Source organism: Carcharhinus amblyrhynchos, chromosome 7, assembly GCF_965287045.1.
Source record: "Carcharhinus amblyrhynchos chromosome 7, sCarAmb.v2.hapA, whole genome shotgun sequence".
In the NCBI taxonomy this organism is placed as follows: domain Eukaryota; kingdom Metazoa; phylum Chordata; class Chondrichthyes; order Carcharhiniformes; family Carcharhinidae; genus Carcharhinus; species Carcharhinus amblyrhynchos.
The window spans coordinates 60,868,038-60,890,601 of NC_137330.1; the positions used below are offsets into that span (position 1 = coordinate 60,868,038).

Here is a 22,564-nt window from a genome sequence, read left to right on the forward strand (position 1 = left end):
ATTTTATCATGCAACTGACTTCTTCAACTCTGTCACAGCAGGTGGATTCCAAACTAGGTTCATGCATAGAAATCATCTTCTATTTTATTCAAATAAAATTGTTGAGGGTTTATTACTTTGGCTGAGACTAGTATACAATGCAAACTTCTTATGCACTCCATTCTACTAAGTATTTGATTTGGCAGTTTTTAAAAAAGAGTATTCATTTAAAACTACTTGGTCTTGGCTGTGTTTTTTTTAGAAGTTATGTGTCAGCTTGTCAAGCACAAATTGGAGAGACTTGCTAAAGGTTTAAAGACAGATGGTCTTAAAAAGCAAATTAACTTTTATCATAGTTCAACACAACAGTCATCACATATTGGTTATTTTCAATCTCTTAACTACCGTAAAATATATATTGTTATTGTAACTAATTGTGTATTATTACCATTCATTAAGTAGTGTATTTTGTAGTTAAAGTGAAGATCAAATTGTTGTGTAGTGAAATAAAAAGGATGATATTATAAGTAACTGAAATGAACTGAAAAGGATTTTCTCTTTATTCCATAGAAAAGCTATGAATTTATCTAGATAAATGGAAATAATTCCTGAAACACAAGGCCAGATTTTATGCTGAAGTTAGGTGTTTGAAGATAGGAAGGGGGATTGGAGAAGGGCGTGTAGAATCCAGCGAATGATCACCCCACCAACTAAATGATCTGCCCCATCTGTCTGAAATTTTATGGTGGGGGAAGCAATGGGATTGGGCAGTCCATTCACCCTCGGGCATATTGAGGCCCTGAATGGTCTCATCAGTGTTCCACTGTCACTTTACCCGCTGTGCAGGTAGGCACCGTGCCAGTTGGGAAGCAATGCAACATTCACTGAAGGGCTGAGGAACTCCTTATTGGTCCTGAGTTCATTGGAGGCACTACCCATTCTCCAGATCATCCGTACTGCCCTTTAACATGTTCCCTTGGTCTCTCAAATCTGGTCCCCCACCCACCAACGCTCCCAATCCTGGACTCACTTTAGCTCCTCAGCATTGGACTTGTAGTTCCAGCAATAGCCATCAAGCACAGTGGCACTGCTAGTAGTACAGGTCTGCCAGCCATCAGCTGACTGGCAGCTCTCGAAGGCTCGACTCCCTTCTCAGAAAGGGGAAGAGGTCTCACCGATGCAGCATTAAATTGTTGTGATCAGCTGTGGCAATCATGGGCAAGTTCTCTGGCCCCAACATTGTACCTTAAAATCAGGCTCTAATGTGCTATGTTACATGAATGAAACATCAAAGCCAAAAGCTTGAGTGAAAAAGAATAAAATCCAAAAACATAGCAAGCACAACTCAAGTACAGATTTCTTTAGTGAAACAAACAACAGAATTTGAACTGTGATGTGCAGCTCCTGAAGGCAAGCCCAGAAATTTGTGTCACCTCCATTCTCTTGCTTTGCCCCATTTCCCGAGCAATGATAATTGAAATTTCAAGCACCAGTGGTGTGCGCAAGTGACACAAGTGGTTCTGCAGTGAGGAAAGCTTTTCAATGGCAAAAGCCACCATCAGCCAACAATGCTGTAGCTATGAGTGGATTATAAAACAGCTTCCTAGCCAAACAAGGAGAATCTGCATCAAAGCCCAAATTTTCCTGCTCAACTCCATTACAATGAATATAAAACACAGTGAGGAGATGGTGGTCTCCTGGTAATGTCATTGCACTGATAATTCTCAGGCTAATGTTTTGGGGATGTTAGTTCAAATCCCACCATGGTAGCTAGTGTAATTTGAATTAAATTAGTAAATCGGGAATACGAAGCTAGTCCTAGTAATGGTGAAGTCATGAAAATATTACTGATTGTTAAAACCTATTTAGTTCACCAATGTCCCTTTAGGGTAGGAAATCTGCTTTGCTCACCTGGTCTGGCCTACGTGTGAATCCAGACTCACAGCAATATGGTTAATTTTTAACTACCCTCTGAAATGGCCTAGCAAGCCATTCAAGAGCAATTAGGCTTGGGCAATAAATGCTGGCCTTTCCGGTGACACTCATATCCCATTAAAAAAAAAGAAAAACATATTGAAAACACAACAGTCACATGGGAGTTTTTCAAATTCAAATTTCACTTGTAAATATTTAACATTAGGGGATTTTCACAGGAACTTCATTGCAGTGTTCATGTAAGTCTGAGAAATAAACTTTACATTACACTGGCCACACTTCATTCATGAGTGTATCATCATTATCTGTTAAGCCAACCTTAGTAAGATGGCTAAATGTGGGAGTCTTTTAAGGGACAGCTAAAAAGGTTGCAAGAAAGACATGTGCTGGTTAAGAGGAAGAATGTGAAAGGTAGGATCAGGGAGCCTTGGATAACTAGGGAGATTGAGGACTTGGTCAGGAGGAAAAGAGAGGCGTATGTTAGGTCTAAGCAACTGGGAACGGAGAGAGCATTGGAGGGATACAGGGAGAGTCGGAGAGAGCTCAAATGGGGAGTTAGAAGGGCGAAAAGGGGGCATGAAATGGTTTTGGCAGACAGGATTAAGGAAAATCCAAAAGCATTTTACTCCTATGTTAGGAATAAAAGGGTGCTTAGAGGAAAAAATGGTCCTCCTAGGGACAGAGGAGGGGAACCATGCCTAGAGTCTGAGGGAATGGGGGAGATCCTGAATGAATACTTTGCATCAGTATTCACGAAGGAGAGGGACCTGTTTTCAGGTACTGTCTTGGAGGGAGTTGTAGACCCTTAGAGGGAACATCTGTTACGAGGGAGGAAGTGTTAGGGTTTTTAGGTAGTATTAAAACGGATAAATCTCCGGGGCCTGATGGCATTTATCCTAGTCTGCTTAGGGAGGCGAGGGATGAAATTGCTGGGCCTCTGACGCAAATCTTTGTCTCTTCTTTGGACACAGGTGAGGTCCCAGAGGACTGGAGGATAGCAAATGTGGTACCGTTGTTTAAAAAGGGTAGTAGGGTTAACCCGGGTAATTATAGGCCGGTGAGTTTGATTTCAGTGGTAGGGAAGTTGTTGGAAAGGATTCTTAGGGATAGGATATATAAGCATTTAGAGTGTGGCAATTTGATTAGTGATAGGCAGCATGGATTTGTTAAGGGGAGGTCGTGCCTTACGAATCCGGTAGAACTTTTTGAGGAGGTGACAAAAACGGTCAACGAAAGACGAGCTGTGGATGTCGTCTACATGGATTTCAGTAAGGTGTTTGACAAAGTCCCTCACGGTAGGTTGGTGGAAAAGGTTAAGGCTCATGGGATAGAAGGACAGGTGTCTACATGGATTGAGAACTGGCTTGGTAATAGGAGACAGAGAGTATTAGTGGAAGGGTCCTTTTCTAGCTGGAGATCTGTTACCAGTGGTGTGCCGCAGGGCTCAGTACTGGGACCTTTGTTATTTGTAATATACATAAATGACTTGGAAGAGGGAGTAAGTGGTGTGATCAGCAAGTTTGCAGATGATACGAAGACAGCTGAACTTGCTGATAGTGAGGAGCAGTGTCAGGCAATACAGCAAGATATAGATAGGCTGGTATATTGAGCAGAGAAATGGCAGATGGAATTTAATCCAGATAAATGTGAGGCGATGCATTTTGGAAGAAATAATGTAGGGGGGAGTTACATGATAAATGGTAGGCCTATTAAGAGTATAGAAATACAGAGGGACCTGGGGGTGCAAGTACACAAGCCCTTGAAGGTGGCAGTACAGGTTGAGAAGGTGACGAAGAAGGCCTATGGTATGCTTGCCTTTATAGGGAGGGGTATAGAATATAAAAGCTAGCGTCTAATGTTGCAGTTGTATAGAACGTTGGTTCACTTGCATTTAGAGTACTGCGTCCAGTTCTGGTCGCCTTACTACCGGAAGGACGTGGAGACCCTGGAGAGAGTGCACAGGAGGTTTACCAGGATGTTGCCTGGTATGGAAGGACTGAGCTACGAGGAAAGATTGGGCAAACTGGGGCTGTTCTCCTTAGAAAGGCAGAGGATGAGGGGAGTTCTAATAGAGGTGTATAAGATTATGAAAGGTATAGATAAAGTGAACAGTAGTAAGCTTTTTCCCAGGTTGGATACAATAATTACAAGGGGCCACGGGCTTCGGGTGAGGGGGGTGAGGTATAACTCGGATGTTAGAGGGAGGTTTTTCATACAGAGGATGGTGGGGGTATGGAATGCACTGCCAAGTAGGGTGGTGGAGGCAGGCACGCTGGGGTTGTTTAAGGCTTACTTAGACAGGCACATGAGTGGACTACAGATGGAGGAATACAGGAGACTTTTCTAAATAAAGGTCAAGAGCTTTGGGACATCCCTGGGAATCAATTGATTCCTATGGACTTTCCAATGTATTTCATGGCTCACTTGCTTTATTTCTGCGCTTCTGGGGATTCTATAAAAGTCTAAGTTTTGCATGTTTACTGATGTCTTTTCTTTTACTTCACAGGTGATTCAGTCCGCCTTGTTGACCAACAAGGGGCATACACGCGGTGGGTTGTGCAAGGGCTGCTCTTGGATGTTGCTTCAAGAGTTGCCTAGTGCTTCACGTCATTAGTGTACGCTTAAACTGGACCATCTGACGGGCAACATGACAGCTCAGTGACTATCACTGTTTGCTGTGCAGATACATGGATTTGACTGGTGTCTGCGGGAGTTTGCACATTCTCCCCGTGATTGCGTGGGTTTTCTCCAGGTGTTCCGGTTTCCTCCCACATCCCAAAAACGTGCTCTTAGGCTGACTGGTGTAACAAATTGTCCCTAAATTATTCTTCCCTCAATCTTCCCCAATAGGTGTAGACAATGGTCATGGGTAGAGGAGGGCACTCATAATTTTAAAATGGCGGCACGGGCTCGTTGGGCCGAAGGACCTGTTTCCCGTGCTGTTTTGTTCTTTGTTCTTTGCCTTGTCTCACGGTTGGCATGCATTGATGGTTACAGAGGAGTGAGGGACGTTTCTGTTATTGTGAAAGAAATAATGTTATGTTTTTGCATTCACTCATTATTGAATGTTTATAGTTACATTCAGTACTGTATTTTCCACTCTGTGGGACATGGCTGAATTTTCGGCTTCAGCTGGCCATCCCTTCTAAGCATTGTAAAGGACATTGTCTAAGATCACTCTCAATGGGTTAGTTGAAATGGTGTAGGTGAATTCAAAGCCCTGGAAGGACTCAGTCAGCCAATGCCCTGAGGTGGACCCACATGAAGACATTACTGACACCACTCTTTGGGCTTCTCATTTTCTAACCTTGACTTACATAAGAACATAAGAAATAGGAGCAGGAGTAGGCCATCTAGCCCTTCGAGCCTGCCCCGCCATTCAATAACATCATGGCTGATCTGTTGTGGCTCAGTTCCAGTTTCCCGCCCTCTCCCCATAACCCTTAATCCCCTCTCTTATCAAAAACCCATCAACCCGCGTCTTAAAAATATTTAGCGAGGCAGCCTCCACCACTTCAACGGGCAGAGAATTCCAGAGATTCACCACCCTTTGAGTGAAGAAGTTCCTCCTCAACTCCGTTCTAAACCGCCTCCCCTTTATCTTGAGGCTGTGCCCCCTAGTCCTACTGTCTTTTTTGAGTGGGAAGAGTCTCTCCACCTCTATCCTATCCATCCCATTCATCATCTTATACGTCTCAATGAGATCTCCCCTCATTCTTCTAAACTCTAACGAGTACAAGCCTAGTTTATTCAGCCTCTCCTCATAGCTCAATCCCCTCAACTCCGGTATCAGCCTAGTAAACCTCCTCTGCACTCCCTCCAGGGCCAAAATATCCTTGCGCAGGTGCGGCGCCCAAAACTGCACACAGTACTCCAGCTGCGGCCTCACCAATGCCCTATACAGCTGCAGCAAGACCTCCCTACTTTTATATTCAATCCCCCTCGCTATGAAGGCCAGCATCCCATTCGCCTTCCTGACCACCTGCTGCACCTTACGGTCCTCACCACCATCAGACCACACACACAAGATGGCAGGCTCTTCCCACTTCACTTTTCCATGTAACTGACCCAACCTTCTCTCCTCTCGTGGATCCTCCTTCCACTCTGTGAGGCACCCAAACTTTCAACGCCACCCTTACCTCCTCAGTTACTTGATTTGGTTCAGAGCCCCAATGCAAGCTGCCATTCTCCTGCTCCTTTCTTATGTTCCACAGAGTTTGACAAGGAAAACAGTTGAGCTCAGCCATAACTGCACAATGCTGAACACCACATTTAAATAAACATGAATGAGTGCCACGGGATTCTCATCCACCACTAAATTTACCTTGAAGGTAGGGCACTATAAGTTTGACACGAATGAGTATTTGAGTGTAATACAAGTATGAATGTACCAGAGGTCAGTGTGAATCTCAACATGCCACAAGCATGCCACTGACATTATCTGCATCTCAATCCACCATTGTGAAATCAAAATTTCACCTCCTGCCTAAATCAGTCACACCACACTTCCTGCTCTTGAAGGCTATATAAAATTCCTCCCAAAGTCAGTGAAAGGAAATGCCCACATATTTTCCCCAGTGGACATGTGAGTGTTTGTACATATAGCCAACAGATAAAAATAGCAATGGGCAATCACCATCTGGTTCAAACCAGCTTACGAGTGCATCCTTACATCTTCTCTTCTATGCTTGCATAAAACGCAGAAGGAGCCAACCTCTCAGTCAATATCAAATTTAAAAATAAAACTAACAATGAAAGATCCAACAAGACTTAAGTGGCTCCTCTTTGTGAATGATTTTAAATGAAAACTCCTACTGGGAGAATATGAAATCTTGTTATCAATTTCCCATTAGTGATATGGAAAAACAGCAGAATGAAAAATCATACCGTTATAATCTTGTCTTCCTTGTCACAGGAGTGCAAGTTACGTGAAAAAGCGATGATTGTGTGTGTACTGTTTTCCATGCCATACTCGAGGTGGTAATCCTGATGGTGGTCCTCATTCAGTTTGCCAGCAAAGTTCAAAGTATTATAATCCTATTGGGATAATATAAACAAAATGATAGATTGCAATACAATAAATTAATTCTGTAGAATTTCACATTTAGGATCAAATCTGTAATTATGCTGCGGCTTTTATAATCCAAATAAATTTACTGAAGATAATTAAGTGACCTGAATTAAGCTTTCACTGGGGAATAACACTTGTAAGATGTGGCCGTCTGCTGTGCTGTGCACGATTTCCTAGCCATTAGAAATAGTGGACAGAAAAGCATGGGCTGAATGTTTGTGGTGTTGACCACTGGAAGGGTGAAACAATGAACAGGAAGGGGGCGAGGCTAGCCCATTGCACTTCAGGTGTGCTGACATCTGTGATAGTGGTTTTCCCAGGCTGGGGTAGTGTAAAGGATCAGAGTAGCTAATGAGGTTAAACAGAGGCTTTACCTGATAGAATTTCTTAAAGCTTTCTTGGTTTTTGGCTGAGATGAAGTGTCAGATCAAGACCTTAATAAGGCACAATGCCTCATCCTATTAGGCTGAATCTTGTTTGACCAAGTCCATGGGATGCAATGTCTCATCTTGTCAGCCTGGATCTGGTTGTCTCGTGGGGACCATGAATTGAATTCAATTTGAATTTGGTGTTTTGGATGGAGTAAAAAGTGGGAGGGTGATGATTGTTGGGAAATCAAAAGTGAGGAGATCAGAAGGTTTAGAGGTATGAAACTTCTGAGAGAGGAACTAATGAGTCAATTTTATGGGTACTGTAAGAGTTGATAGGACGCCTTTGGGGCCGGCAAGATTGGTGGTGAGAAATCAGGAGGAAAGACTGATTGCTGTGCCCATCACCTTCCTGTCACTATTTTACCAGGGGGCAGGAAGGTCAGAATGAGGTAGCACATACAGTAAGGTGGTCATACCACAAGTAAAGAGTGCACAGACAGAAAGGGAATGGATGACCTCCAAACAGAGCAAAAGCCTCAGTCCATCTCCCCCTCTATATTCTGCTTTGGATAGTGCTGGGGAGGTGGTTTCTCAGGGGAACGCAGCAATAGCCAAGTCCATGACACCATAAGTGGCTCAGCTGCACAGTGGAGGAAGAAAAGATAGTGGGAAGACAATAGTGATGGGATTCTCTCATCAGATTAACAGTTAGATGTTTCCATGGCTGCAGACATGATACCAGAATGGAGTGCTGCCTCCCAGGTGTCGGGGTCAAGGATGTCACTGAGTGGCTGCAGGACATTCTGAAGGAGGAGAATGAACAGCCAGAGGTTGTGGTCCATATCAGTGCCAATAACATAGGTAAAAAGGAAGACAAAGTCCTGAAAGCAAAATACAGGGAGCTCGGGGAAAGATAGTAAGCTCAGCGTTACTCCCAGTTCCAAGTGCCAGTGATAGCAGGAATAGGAGACCAGTCCCGATAACCGTATGGCTGGAGAGATGGTGTAGGAAGAGAGGATTTAGATTTCTGGGGCTTTATGACCAATTCTGGGGAAGATGGAACTTGTATAAGCTGTATGGGTTGCACCCCAGCAGGACTGTGGCCAAAATCCTCACAGAGGCATTCGATAGTACTGTGGGGGACAGTTTAATCTAGCTTGGCAGGGGCATAGGAACCTGAATGGTCAGACACAAGGGAGGGAAACAAAAGTAAAAATGAAACACAGTAAAGTAGAAAGCGATGGTGGAAGGCAGAGGGGACAAGGGATTGTAGCAAACAGGCCCGTAGCACAAAATAAGAAGGGTAAAAATGTTAACAGACAAGTTTAAAGGCATTGTAACTGAAAGCATGAAACATTCACAAGAAGGCAGACAAATTAACAATGGAAATTGGTATACAAGGACATGATATGATTGTGATTATGAGGACATGGCTGCAGGTTGGCCAAAACTGGGAACTGAATATCCAAGGGTATTCAATATTTAGGAAGGAAAGGCAAAACAGGGAGAGGAGTAGGGGTGGTGTTGTTAGTTAAGGATGAAATCAGTGTAATAGTGAAAAAGGATATTGGTTCAGAAAATCTAGATGTAGAGTCAGTCTGGATGGAACAATGAAGCAACAAACGGCAGGAAACATGTGGGAGATGTTTATATGCCTCCAAACAGTACTGGTAACATTGAGGATGGCTTTAAATAGGAAATTAGAGATGTCTGTAACAAGGGTGTCTTTAATTTACATATAGGTGGGAAACAATTAGCAAAAGTACGTGGCAGCTCAATTCCTGGAGTGTGTATGATATTTGTTTAGACCAGTACATTGAGGAACAAATTAGGGAACATGGCAATCTAGGATTCAACAAAGTCAACATGGATTTATGATAGGGAAATCTTGTTTGACAGACCTACAGGAGTTTTTTGAGGATGTGACAAGCACAATAGATAAGGGTAAACCAGTGGATGTGATGTAATTGAATATTCAGACAGCTTTTGATAAAGCAAAATTAAAGCACATGAGGTCGGAAGCAATTTACTAACATGGATTGAGAATTGGTTAGTAGACAGAAAACAGACAGTAGGGATGAAGTGGCAGGTGGTGGTGACTAGTGGGGTTCCGCAGGGATCACTGCTTGGGCCCCAGCTATTCACAATGTACGGCAATGATTTGTATGAGGGAACCAATCATAATATTTCAAAATTTGATGATGAAAGTTATTGGGTATGTAAATAGAGAGGAGGATGTTAAAAAGCTTCGAAGTAATTTAGACAAGGTGAGTGAGCGAACAAATACAGGATAACAGATACAGGATAATACAAATGCAGGATAACTTGGACACTGTGTGGAGTCTGCATGTTCTCCCCGTATCTGCATGGGTTTCCTCCCACTGTCCGAAGGGTGCATTGGCCATGCGAAATTCTCCCTCAGTGCACCTGAACAAGTGCTGGAGTGTAGCATCTAGGGGATTTTCATAGTAACTTCATTGCAGTGGTAATGAAAGGCTACTTGTGACACTAGTAAATAAAATAGATGGCCTGCAGCTCATCACCATCTTCTCAGGAACAATTAGAGATGGGAAAAAATGAATATAGAGGATTAAACTATTGTGTATATAGTAGCATCTGTGGTATTTATACTCAAATGGGCTGTGCTCTTCATAGCCTGCCTGAGGGGAATGTCACTGTTCCACGTGATGCTTATATTTTTATAATCAAATTACTTTCGCTCTGGGATGATTTTGTTGGTTTAGTTGGTTCACCACATTCCCATCCATATATATATGTCAAAGGCAAACATTTACTAAAACCAAGGCAGGAAATTGTAGCTGGATATCAGGAAGGATTTATTTCTTGGTTCCTTTCTTATAAAAGTTGATCCCAAACAACTCCTTAAATGAAAATCATCCTTTATATTAAAATGTACTGGGAAAAGTGTATTTTTATTCCAACAAGAGATTACCAAATTACTGAACCGTTCAACAGAGGTTAATGTTTTCATGGAGCACTTCTAGCGTACTTTCCATTCATAATTTTGTTCCTCTGCCAATGAAAGTCAGTTCATTGCCACAATCATAAATAGACCTTGTGATTTAAAGTACAACCTTGACCAACAGTGGTGTATTTTGGAAGTCATCAAGAATTTTCAGCATTTACATAAGAGAACAATTTTTTTGCTTTTCTTATCTCTTCAAAATTAATTATTTAAAGAGATTTTATCCGATCTTAAGTTTGATACAAGACAATGCATAAGGAGAAGCAGCCAGCCAACACATCTTCACTGAGATCGGGGCACCCTTTTTAAAGTGAATGCAACCTGGTGAGCACTGCCAGGTTTTCACACTGGTGGTTGCACTTTTTTTTTCTGGAGAATTGTGACCCAAGTCTTTATCTCAGAATGGTTTCTTCTTTCCTCCTTTTTAAACAATTCTGCACCCACTCAATGCATGTTTGTTTGTACCTCATACTGTCATATGTGCACAAGTCAAATCAATATTAACTCTTTTTCTTGCAATATATTGCATCTGATCAGTGCCTAGGCATCTCTTTAATTCATAATATTTTGATAATTAGAAATTTGGGCTGCGTGGCTAAACCAGGGTTTATCATCACTAAGTCTAATTAAAGACAGTGGCCTGAATTTAGCCTTGAAAAGATGAGACATCTTCATCTTTTCCACATTATGTACATTTATGAAAATAGTTAAGATTTTTTTCTAATCTCAGTTATGTTTAAAAAAGTAGGAGCTAACTAAATGGAAAACATTTTGGATTTTCTATAGCAACAATGATTCTGTGTAAATTCAGCATTGCAAAGTTGTTAACACTTATATGTCTGTGCACTGTCCGATTCTGCATTTCACCTAAAAAGCTGAAAATGCATTTCTTTTCACTTTTGCACTGAAACTGTCTCTATTCTGATTTACGAACCATGCAAATCTCACACAGCTCCATTGCCTACTATTTCTCTGGGTACAAGGAAAGAATTGTTTCTTCCTGATAGTCAGATGGGCATATATGGAGAATATTTACATATAATGAATCATAGAACTCGACTGTACAGAAGGATGCCATTCAGCCCATCGAGCCTGCATTGACAACAATCCCACCCAGACTCTATCCCCGTAATCCTACGTATTTACCCTGCTATATCCCCCTGACATCAAGGGGCAACTTTGTATGGCCAATCCACCTAACCTGCACATCTTTGGACTGTGGGAGGAAATCCAAGCATCCAGAAAAAACCCACACAGACATGGGAAGTACGCGAAAACTCCACACAGTCACCCAGCCGGAACTGAACTCGGGCCCCTGGTGCTAACCATTAATAGTTGTGATGTGGCTGCTGTGATAACCCCGATGGCAAGTTGGAAAGCTGCAACCATCTCTGGAAGTCTAAACACCATTTTAGGCACTTCATGCTACTAGCTGCCACTTTAAGAGTGAAAATCCCACCTCCAGGTGCTGTCGACCAATTGAAGGGTCAGGAGCTCTTTAGTCCCAGCAACTTGGACCAACACCATGGAGGTGACCCTAGAATGGAAATAAGTTTTGTCAAGGCTGCTCAGACAAGTACCGGAAAGGGAAGCAAGGGATAGTTGCTGAGGGAAGGATGGGGGGGCGGGGAGGCTTTCTGGGAGCAGTTCTTGCTGTTCAGCTGACTAGTTTCTACAGCATGCTCAATGAGGAGCGGACTTCTCCACGTGACCCAATCAAAAAGCTGACAACTTTTAATGTGACCAACCCCCATCCCGCACCCCTCCCCTGTCCCCACATGGCTTTGGACCACCGACTGCTGATAAAATGCCACCAATGGCACAATGAGGTGCTTAAGACTCTTCCCGCTCAAAAAAGACAGTAGGACTAGGGGGCACAGCCTCAAGATAAAGGGGAGGTGGTTTAGAACGGAGTTGAGGAGGAACTTCTTCACTCAAAGGGTGGTGAATCTCTGGAATTCTCTGCCCGTTGAAGTGGTGGAGGCTGCCTCGCTAAATATTTTTAAGAAGCGGGTTGATGGGTTCTTGATAAGAGAGGGGATTAAGGGTTATGGGGAGAGGGCGGGAAAGTGGAACTGAGCCACAACAGATCAGCCATGATCTTATTGAATGGCGGGGCAGGCTCGAAGGGCTAGATGGCCTACTCCTGCTCCTATTTCTTATGTTCTTATGTTCTTAAGTGGCCCGTAATTAACCTCAAAAGATCTCTGGGTGAAAAGGTCATCTTTGACTTTTCCCGTCTGTGAATTTCAGGGCAGAGAGGGGGGTAAAGGGCAAACTCGGCCCTCCCTTCTGACTCTACAATACATCTCACCGTAAATCCCCAGGCAGTTTGCCAAGAGCGGAATTCAATTCTGTCCAGACGTCTGGGAAAATGATGACTTCATTATCTCATTCCATGTAACTTATCTGATAGATAAAACCAAGCCATTCTTTACCATTTACAGTTTAAAAAAATTGTTGGTATACACACTTCTTCTACAATAAATTATTATTTAACAGGTTTGATGGTTCGCCACCCTCTCTATTGCCTTGTGTCTGTAACCTCTTCCAGCCTACAGGCCTCTGAGATCCCTGACTCCTCTAACTTTGACCTCTCGCACACTTCAATTTTCATCTCGCCACCACTAGCAGTCATGCCTTCAGTTGTCCAGGTCTTAAGCTCTGGAATTCACTTCTTGAATCCTTTTTGCCTTTCAACTTCTCTTTCTTCTTTGATGACCTCCCCCCCTAAGATTTATTTCTTTGACTAAACTTTTGGCCATCTGTCCTAGTATGTGGTTCAGTGCAAGATATTAATTCATAAGTTTATCTGAAGCACCTTGGAAAGCTTTATTATCATTACACAAGAACACAACTAGGAGCAGGAATAGGCCATTCAGCCCCTCAAACCTTCCACTTGATACGATCATGGCTGATCTGGCTGTGGCCTCAATTCCATTTTCCTGTCAGCCTGCATAATCCTTGACTCCACATTGATCAAAAATGTAACTCAGTCTTCAACTCAGCCTCCACAACTTTCTGGGGAAGACAATTCTACAATTCAGAGAAAAATAGGTGTGAATTTTCCCCTTCCGCCCAACATGGGAATCATGGCAGGCGAGGGGCAGACATTTGAAAGGTCTGTAAATTTAAGGTTATTTATTAATCACAACTAGGCTTACACTCACACTGTAATGAAGTCACCATGAAAATTCCCTAATCACCACATTTCAGCGCCTGTTTGGGTACACTGAGGGAGAATTTAGCATGGCCAATGCACCTAACCAGCACGTTTTTGGACTGTGGCAGGAAACCGGAGCAGCTGGAGGAAATCCATGCAGACACGGGGAGAACGTGCAAACTCCACACAGACAGTGACCCAAGCCAGGAATTGAACCCAGGTCCCTGGTGCTATGAGTCAACAGTGCTAACCACTGTGTTAGAGTGGGATTTTCTGGATTCGGGGTGAGCGCGGCTGGAAAATCCCACTCACAATCTCCATTCTCAGTCTTTAATGAGAAACCCTTTTTTTTTTAGCCTGTTTCTCCTGATTCTACACAGGTCTCACACATTTCAAAAGAATCATCTCTCATTCTTCTAAGTTCCAACGAGTATAATCCCAACCAGTTCAACCTTTCCTTAAAATGATCTGTTCATTCCCAGAATCAGTTGAGTGAACCTTCTCCAAACTCTTTTGAACGTCATTACTTCCTTTCTTCAGTAAGGAGACCAAAAGTGTACACAGTACTCCAGTTGCAACCTAACTAAAGTTCACTACAGTTCTATCAGTACTTTCCTACTTTCATATTTCATTCCACTTGCAATAAACACCAATAATCAATTTGCCTTCCTAATCACTTGCTGTGCCGGCATATCAATATTTTGGAATTCATGTACCAGGGATACATTAAAAGCAATGGCATAGGATTTGTGAGCTTTTTGGCAGCGAGCTACGACAAACAACAATAAGCTATGTTTATATCGTGACTTTAACAAAATAAAGCGTTCCAAAGCATTTTACAAGAGCATTATGAAACAAAGTATGACACTGAACTGATAACATTGGTAGTCATTATCCTTCTGAATCTGAGTGCAGCTTCAGGATTTAGCACAAAACAGATTACTGCAAAAGTCCCTGAAGTGGTGCCTGCCATTCACTGCTCCACTGAAGGCTACAGTGTGGGCACCCTGCCACTCATCCACTTCCCCATACGCTTCTCAAGATATAGGGTATAGGAATCAGTGAAATCAATTGATCTGGCATGAACCTCTCATTTCACATTTTTAAAAACCCACATTGTAGGTTAAGAGTCACCCATTGAGGTTTAACTAGGCTTTTAATCAACAAGTTAAATAATCAATCTGACTCCCCAAAAATATTGGGATGTTGTTATATTTCTCTATTATAATTAATTTTTTTAACCAGTCTTTTTTAACTAATTAAATAATAATTTTAAAGTTTGTTCATTATACTTTAGTCCCATATGTATGTCCCAAGCTTTATCTTGTTCTACAATTTTTTGAAAAGGATTATTAGTCCTTTTCATTTCCTATCTTTTATAATCTGTCAACATTCTTTAATGTGATTGGCTACTAAAAAAGCTTGATGAATCACTGTGGCTCAACACTGCAAATCCTCATTAAAGTACATGACAAACAGTTGTACATTGTGACGGGTAAAGCTCTCACCACAGAGATTACTAGATCTCTTGGCTGCTTCACTGTTGAGTGCACATTATGGGCCAATTTATAAAAATGCAAATTGTTGTGTACGGTGCTTTAGTGTATGCTATTGGACTTTCACACCAACTGTAATTTTTTTTTTAATTCCCTCCATAAAATCTTCCAAGCTGTTGGAACATCCTCTGGTTGAATTTTCTCAGGATGCTTTACTTTATTAATAATTTCTCACGTGCATGGCCAAGGGCATTACCCCATTCTTCAATGATAATTGGTAATTAACCTGTGTTATATCCCAAATAGTATTTAAACACTAAACTGTGACTCACAATAGAGCTATGGTTTGTTATAACAAGTTATGACTTCTTCTGTGAATCATCTGAGCTGGAACTTCTTCAGCAGGTCATAAACCTGTCAGGCAATTTCATAACTGCCTTTGAACTGAGCATCTATCCTCACAGTCAAGTTGCTCCAGTCAGTTATTTGGATCATAATTACAAAATATTATCAGTATTGATTCCTCACTGAAAATGTAACTACTGCTATTACCTTATGTTTGAAATATCTTTCCTTGTTTAATTACTGTACATCTAAATGTTATGCCTTCATGCGTAAGAAATAGTATTAAGATGCATAGGATAGAAATATAGAAAATAGGAGCAGGGATAGGCCATTCAGCCCTTCAAGTCTGCTCTGCCATTCTAAATGATTATGGCTGATTCTCTAACATCATGCCAAATTTCTGCACTCTCCCCATACCTCTTAACACCTTTAGGGTCCAGAAATCTATTTTTTTCCTTCCTAAATATATTCAGTGTCTTGGCCCCCACAGTATTTTGTGGTGGAGAATTCCACAGGTTCACCATGCTCTGAGTGAAGAGTTTCTCATCTTAGCCTACCCTGTGTCCTTAGATTGTGACCCCTTGTCCTAGACACCCCTGTCAGAGGAAATGGCATTCTACCATCCAGTCCTGTCAAAACTTTACATGTTTCAATTAGATCTCCTCTCATTCTTCTAAATTCCAGTGAATATAGTCCCAGTCAACTCCATCTTTCCTCATACGACAATCCCGCCATCCCAGGAATTAGTCTGGTGAACCTTCACTGCACTCACTCTATGGAAAGTATATCTTTTCTTAGATGAGATCAAAAACTGCACACAACACACCAAGTGTGGTCTCACCAAGACCCTGCGCAGCTGCAGTAAGACATCCTTGCTCTTGTACTCAGGTCCTCTTGCTGTGAAGGCCAAAATAGTATTTGCCTTTCTAACTCTTGCTGTGCCTAAGTGCTTGCTTTCAGTGATTGGTGTACACGACATCCAGGTCTCTTTGTACATCAACATTCCCAATCAATCACCATTTAAATCCTGTTTCTCTGTCCAAAGTGGATAACTTCAGATTCTCCATGTTATCCTGCATCTACCAGGTATTCACCCACTCACTCAACTTGTCTACATCACCTTGAAGGCTCTTAAAATTCTTCTCACCATTCACGCTACCAAATAGCAAGTTATCTCAACATTGTTTAGATTTGGAAATTTAATGGAAAATTCCATCTAAAACCAATACAGTTGTAAAAGCAGCAGGAAGTCTGTCATGGAGTTTTGAACAAATCATCTTGATAGATGTAACTTTATATGGAATAGAATTTTTAATAATATCTTTATTGACTATTGAGCTTTGAGTAGTACAGTTTTCATGCTGATTATCATTAATGTGCCAAAACAAATGAAATGACTCAATAGAAAACAGTTCAAAGCTAAGGTGCACAGCAAGTGCAGTCCATGTTTAAAACATGGCTGGTGTTAAATGTTGTGAAAGCCTAAGAAACTCTGAAGCTTAACACTTTGGCCAAGATGATTAGAAATATGTGGAGATTTGAACCAAAATGTTTAGTACTGCAAAGGTGCCAGAAGTTAAATGAAACATTGGCCCAATTCTCCTCTTTAGGGAATGGAAGCCCTAATTTTTCAGGGCAGTCTTCCGATGGCACATTCAGTACAGGAAACCTTGGAGACATCGATGAAGGGGATCTAAGGTACCTGCTGCCATATTGTATAAAAGAGTTCAAATGTCCAAGAAGTTCTTTGAAAATCTATGGAGAAATGGTAAGAAAGGTGAGGTGGTAGGGCAGCAGATTTTTTATTTGTTCATGGGATGTGGGCATCACTGCCTGGGTCACCATTTATTGCCCATCCTTAATTGCCCTTGAATTGAGTGCCTTTTTTAGGCCATTCCAGAGAGTACTTAAAAGTCAACCACATTGCTGTGGATTTGGAGTTAAATATAAAATAGATAAGGATGGCAGATTTCTTTCCCTAAAGGACAATAAACCAGATTCAGTGGAGTTTTCTGGACTTAGTTCCTGTTGGAATGGCAGAGGATTGTTTGTCAGTTCAAAACCCATTTGATCAATTTGATCTTTGCCTGAGCCATGGATTCCCTGACTAATCAGGAGGGTTGGCAGAATGATATACTAAAAGAAACAGTGAGGGATTTCTATTTAAAGGAATCACAATGGCAGCACCGAATAAAGCATTGGACATATCATTGAGAAGGGGGAAACTCCTGCAGGGATGGAAGCAAGATGTGGGAAGACCGATCCCTCATCCCCAGCTCCTGGCGGTTCTTGGACTTGTCCCTGAAGGTTACATTGAATTCAGGAAGGACTAGAAAAGAAGTCGTCTTCTCTGAGGATGAGTGGAAAAGTCCAGACAGCCTGAATAGGCAGGCATGGCTTTACATAGTTGTATTTAGCATAGAGATAAACAGTGAAAGTGTGGTGCCTAAAGCCTGGATCCATTGTTACAATAACTTCATGTAGTCTAACAAGATCTTACAACTCTCACCTAGTATCATTCGCTCACCTTCTTAGTATTACTCTGCACAACAGCCCCATTTCTCTCCATCCTCCTTCTCAAATTCCCATCTCAATAAGTTATACTAACACTCACCCTCATCCAGTAAATTAAATGTCATATTCTACACTATGCTGATGGAAGTGCACACTTTTCTACACTGCCCCAATGGCCAAATCTGCCTCTGCACAGGTGCAGATCCCTGTTGGCTTCGAAACCCAGGCAATGTCCATTGCAGGAACCTGATGTGTCAAAGCAGACTGCATCTAGTCAGCTGAAGCTACAGGAGTAGTACCACATAGAAAAAATAGAAAGTGTAACAGGAAGACATCTTATTTGCATAAAGAGATTTCCTTGGGTGCATTTCAAGTGAAATGAGGCAACAGTGAGGGCATTGTGGGGGCCTCTGGGAGCCAGGAGTGTGGCTGCATCACCATCAGGCTTCTCCTCCACCAAGGATGCTGGGTGCTCTGCAACTTCTTCTTGCACCAACTCCAGTCCTCTCTGCAATGTCATGCTGTGAAGAGTGGAGCAGAAAAAAACACTCCTGGAGACCTTAGTTGAGGTAGACTGAAGAGCATCTCCAGATCTGCCAAGGAACTGCAACATCATCTTAAGCCAGCCAAAGGCCCAGTGGTAACATGGCTGCTGTTAAAATTCTCTTGTGTCTCTGTGGTAGATTCCACACTGGAGTCAGCAGCCAGGTCTTTCGTGAGAAACCCTTGGCCCCCAGAAGCTAAACACTGAGACTGTTTGGTGATGAGAATACCTGTGGTATTTGAGACTGGCGAAGGTTGAAAGAGTCACGATAGCTTCCTGGTTAACTGGTGCAAACTTGTATGATGTTCTTGTAGTGGCCAACTGCACATTAATGAAGACTTCTGGCTGCTCTAATGGCACTTTAATTTCCATATAAACGCATTCAGTCACCCCTGGAAAATCCTTTCAATGAAGCTGACAGCTTTGATATTTGACACATCTCATCTGTGTCAAACTGGATATAGCTGGAGACCTTGGCAAACAAGGTATCAGTGTTCAAGATAATGCAATTAGAATCATGTAATCATAGAAAGGTTACAGCATAGGATGGGGCTATTTGATCTGTCAGTGTTAGTTCTCTGCCAGAGCAACTCAGCTAGTGCCCCTTCTTTGTCTTCTTATAATTCTGCAATTTCTCTCTCTTTGGATAATTATTCAATTCCCTTCTGACCACCATGATTATATCTGCCCCTACCCCACTCTCAGGAAGTGCATTCCTGATCATAACCACTCGCCGCATAACGTTTTTCTCACGTCTCCTCTGATCTTCCACCGATCACCTTAACTGGGTGTCCTCTGGTTCTCAACTATTCCACCAATTGGAACAGTTTTTCCCCATCTTCTTTGTCCTGATAGCAAATTCTGAAACCATCAGCAGCAGATCGTTGGAATGAGCCAGTTGCAAAGAAATTGAAGGCTGTGGTCACTTGCCAATCATGGACAAAGCATGGCCACCAAGACTGTTCCTTCACAACAATAATCTGCTTCGAGAAAGCTGTCTGCAGCCAACAACCACAAGAGAGTAAGCCTTCTGAGGTCTGTTGCTCAGATATGCCGAGGAAATTCAGTCTTCGCCATTAGACCCTGTGCTGAAGTTAGTACGTCCTTGGAAGTGCAGCACAGTGTTCATCCTCTCGGACCATGAATTCCCAATATTTCTTTTGAGAAAGCAGTGAGTGGCTGCTGCTACTGGAGCTGTTTCCCCCATGGTTGTGGCTGCTGGCCTGGGTCAAGCTACTGTGCACCTCCTCAGAGCTCCAAGCTCCTTCGGTAACCCCCACGTTACTGGGAACACAAGTTGAGATCCAATTCAATGGACTCAAAGTTACTGAACAAAATTGCTGTTTCCAAAGAAATCAGTGAATTCCAGATGAGCGAACTGATTCTTTCACTGCATCTAACAATAGGCCTGCCTATTTCAGTCTCTCCACTGTTCCATTATAGAATCCTTACAGTGCAGAAGGAGGCTATTTGATCCATTGGGTCTGCACCATCTCTCCAACAGGGCATCTTACCCCAGGTCAATCCATTCTCCTATCCCTGTAACGCCATACATTTATCCCAACTAATATCTCTAACCTACGCCTGTTTCAACATGAAGAGGCAATTTAGCACGACCAGTCCACCTAACCTGTATATCTTTGGACAATGGGAAGAGAGCGAAGCACCTGGAGGAAATCCACACAGATAGATCATCTCAATCAACATTAACTGCCCACTGTGCACTTACCTCTTCCAACCTGGCGAGACATTGAAGCAGCAGGAACCCCTGCACTGGCAGTTAAGGTCTGAATGTAGGGTGCAAAAATGTTCCCCTCTTCCCTCCCTCTATCCTCCTGGATATCCCATACCATTTAATTCTGCCTGACTTGAATACTGCAATTCCTCTTCACGTGTTTGTGCAATTTTATGGGAGATTGACTTGTTTTGCGTTCATATTTTCCAGAATAAATCATAGTAACGTAGCAAATAAGTGATCTGCCAAGTCATCAAGACCAATTTCTTGGCCACCAAGATTGCCAACCCAAAGAATTCTCGTTCCAACTCAACCAGGTTCCACGTAATCTGAACACCAGCCATAAATAGTAGTTTATAAATAACAGCCTTCCAAAATGCAATTATGTATGCGCATCTTCATGTACTATAAAGTCACTACTCTCCAACTTGGAGACATTCAGATTAGCTGTTATATAAATGCAAGGGTGTTTTTCTATGTCACCACCACAGACATATTTCACAAACCTTCCACTGCCAACATTTATTCAATTCAACCTAACTTATTTTTCCAGATATGTCCAGAATCCATATGTTAATATAAAGTTAAGCCACTTTTGTAAAGACTTTTTGAGCTGTGGACATAATCAGTAATTAAGTGATATTTTTGAAGTTTCTTATGCTGAGCTACTGCAAATGAACTGCTGGCTAATTTACCAGATTTTAAACATGCCTTTTAATATAAAAGGTCACCTGAAATACTGCCTAATCTTTACTTTTGTTCTCCACTGGATATGCCTTAAACCTGGAAAATTTGTAAATATATTTAATTGCTTGGATTCCTTCTGTACTCAAATTCGTAAACTGCTGATCACATCCCGTGAATAAATAATTAGTAATTGCAATGTATCTCGGTAACTCTTAGAAACGTAATTTGCAATTTTACAGTATCACTAGGATGAGCTTTTACAGATGTGAAACTCTGGGAAAGGGAAGACCGAAAAAGAAACTATATACACCCAGATTACTCGCTACTTTGGTTTGGAGTGATCTGCAATTGTAAAGGATGATCCGATCCACCTCATTTGAGAACTGTTCTTGCTTATCAACAATTCAACTTCATTGTCGATTTTGTTCAGCAAAGAAGAGCAAAATGGGGCAAATCCAACAGATAAAAGCCAAAAGCAGTTCGGATTGAGATCAGGGCATATTATTAGTATTTAGAGTTAATCTCTGAGTGCGGTGATTGCAATGTGTCCACCTCTATACGTGGGGAATGGATGGTTACTTGGATGCTTCTTACCTTGAGATAAGGGCGCCCGTTTGCAACTCCTCCAATGACCATGTCTGACTGAGCCATTGATCCCGTTGGGGAAAATCCAAGTCCAACATAGCCCCTGGTCTCTACTTCCACCTCGAAGGTGATGCTCGTGTTGTCATACTTCCACCTGAAGTGGTATTTGCCATTCTCATCCAGCACGACATGGTGTGGGAAGGTCCCCCTTCTCCAGGCACCAGCGGCTGCAGCCGGACACAGCAGCAACCCCCTAAGCAGCCAGAAGCAGGGCAGAAAGCAGCCCAGCCTCATCCTCTCCTCTTTCAATCCACAAAGAGAAACACTCTCCCGGTGCTGCCTCCCCGACACAACTGCTTTTGTGCTGCTCAAACTTCCAGCAGCTGCAGCCGCAACGACAGATATGACAAAAGGAAACCCTGCCTTGCCCGGACCGGGGAAGCTTTCAGCAGCTCCTGGGCGGATTCATAAGTTTGTCAAAGTTGTGGTAGAGTGAGTGAGAAAGGGGCAGAGAGAGAGAGGGAGAGAGCGAGTCCACTTGCTGGCCGTGCGTGACCGGAATCCAAAAGGAGAATTTCCCTGCAAGAAGTGAAACTCGGTGGAGGCAAAGCCCAGCCCAGTGAATTACTTGTCACATCAACCGGATAGATTCGGGCATGCTCACAGTGCCGAGTGTCTGCAGCACATCCCTCATATATCCAGGCTACCCTCTGCTCTGCAGCAAGGGGGCATAGCTAACAGCTTCACAAATACCCTTATTGAGGGGGCATGGCTGCCATACAAATACCCTCTTCCTGAGCAGGCATGGCTAACAGCTCCACAAATACCCGAGGGGGGCAAGGTTAACAGCTCCACAAATGCCTCCTTAGTGAAGGGCCATGGCTAACAGCTCCACAAATGCCTCCTTAGTGAAGGGCCATGGCTAATAACTCCACAAATGCTCTCTTAGTGAGGTGGCATGAGCTATCAGCCTGTACAAATACCCTCTTAGTGAGGGAGCATGACTGCGGTATAAATACCCTCTTACTGAGGGGACAAATGCCTTCTTAGTGAGGGAGAATAACTGTCATAAAAATGCCTTTTCAGGTATGAGGGTAAGACTGATAGTTATATAAATACCACCCCAGATTAAAATTTTTAAAGTTTATTTATT

The 22,564-nt window shown here is 42.5% G+C and overlaps 1 protein-coding gene across 1 annotated transcript in view; it reads right to left on the bottom strand.

Moving 5' to 3' along the window:
• moxd1 (monooxygenase, DBH-like 1) overlaps positions 1-22,015 on the bottom strand; it is a 70,378-nt gene extending 48,363 nt beyond the window's left edge. The window contains exons 1-2 of the mRNA XM_080193295.1: positions 21,421-22,015; positions 6,802-6,951 (exon numbers count right to left, since the gene is read on the bottom strand). Of these exons, the coding sequence (XP_080049421.1) occupies positions 6,802-6,951; positions 21,421-21,705 (435 nt within the window). The 5' untranslated portion in view covers positions 21,706-22,015. The remainder of the gene's footprint in view (positions 1-6,801; positions 6,952-21,420) is intronic.
• Positions 22,016-22,564: the final 549 nt, after the last annotated feature.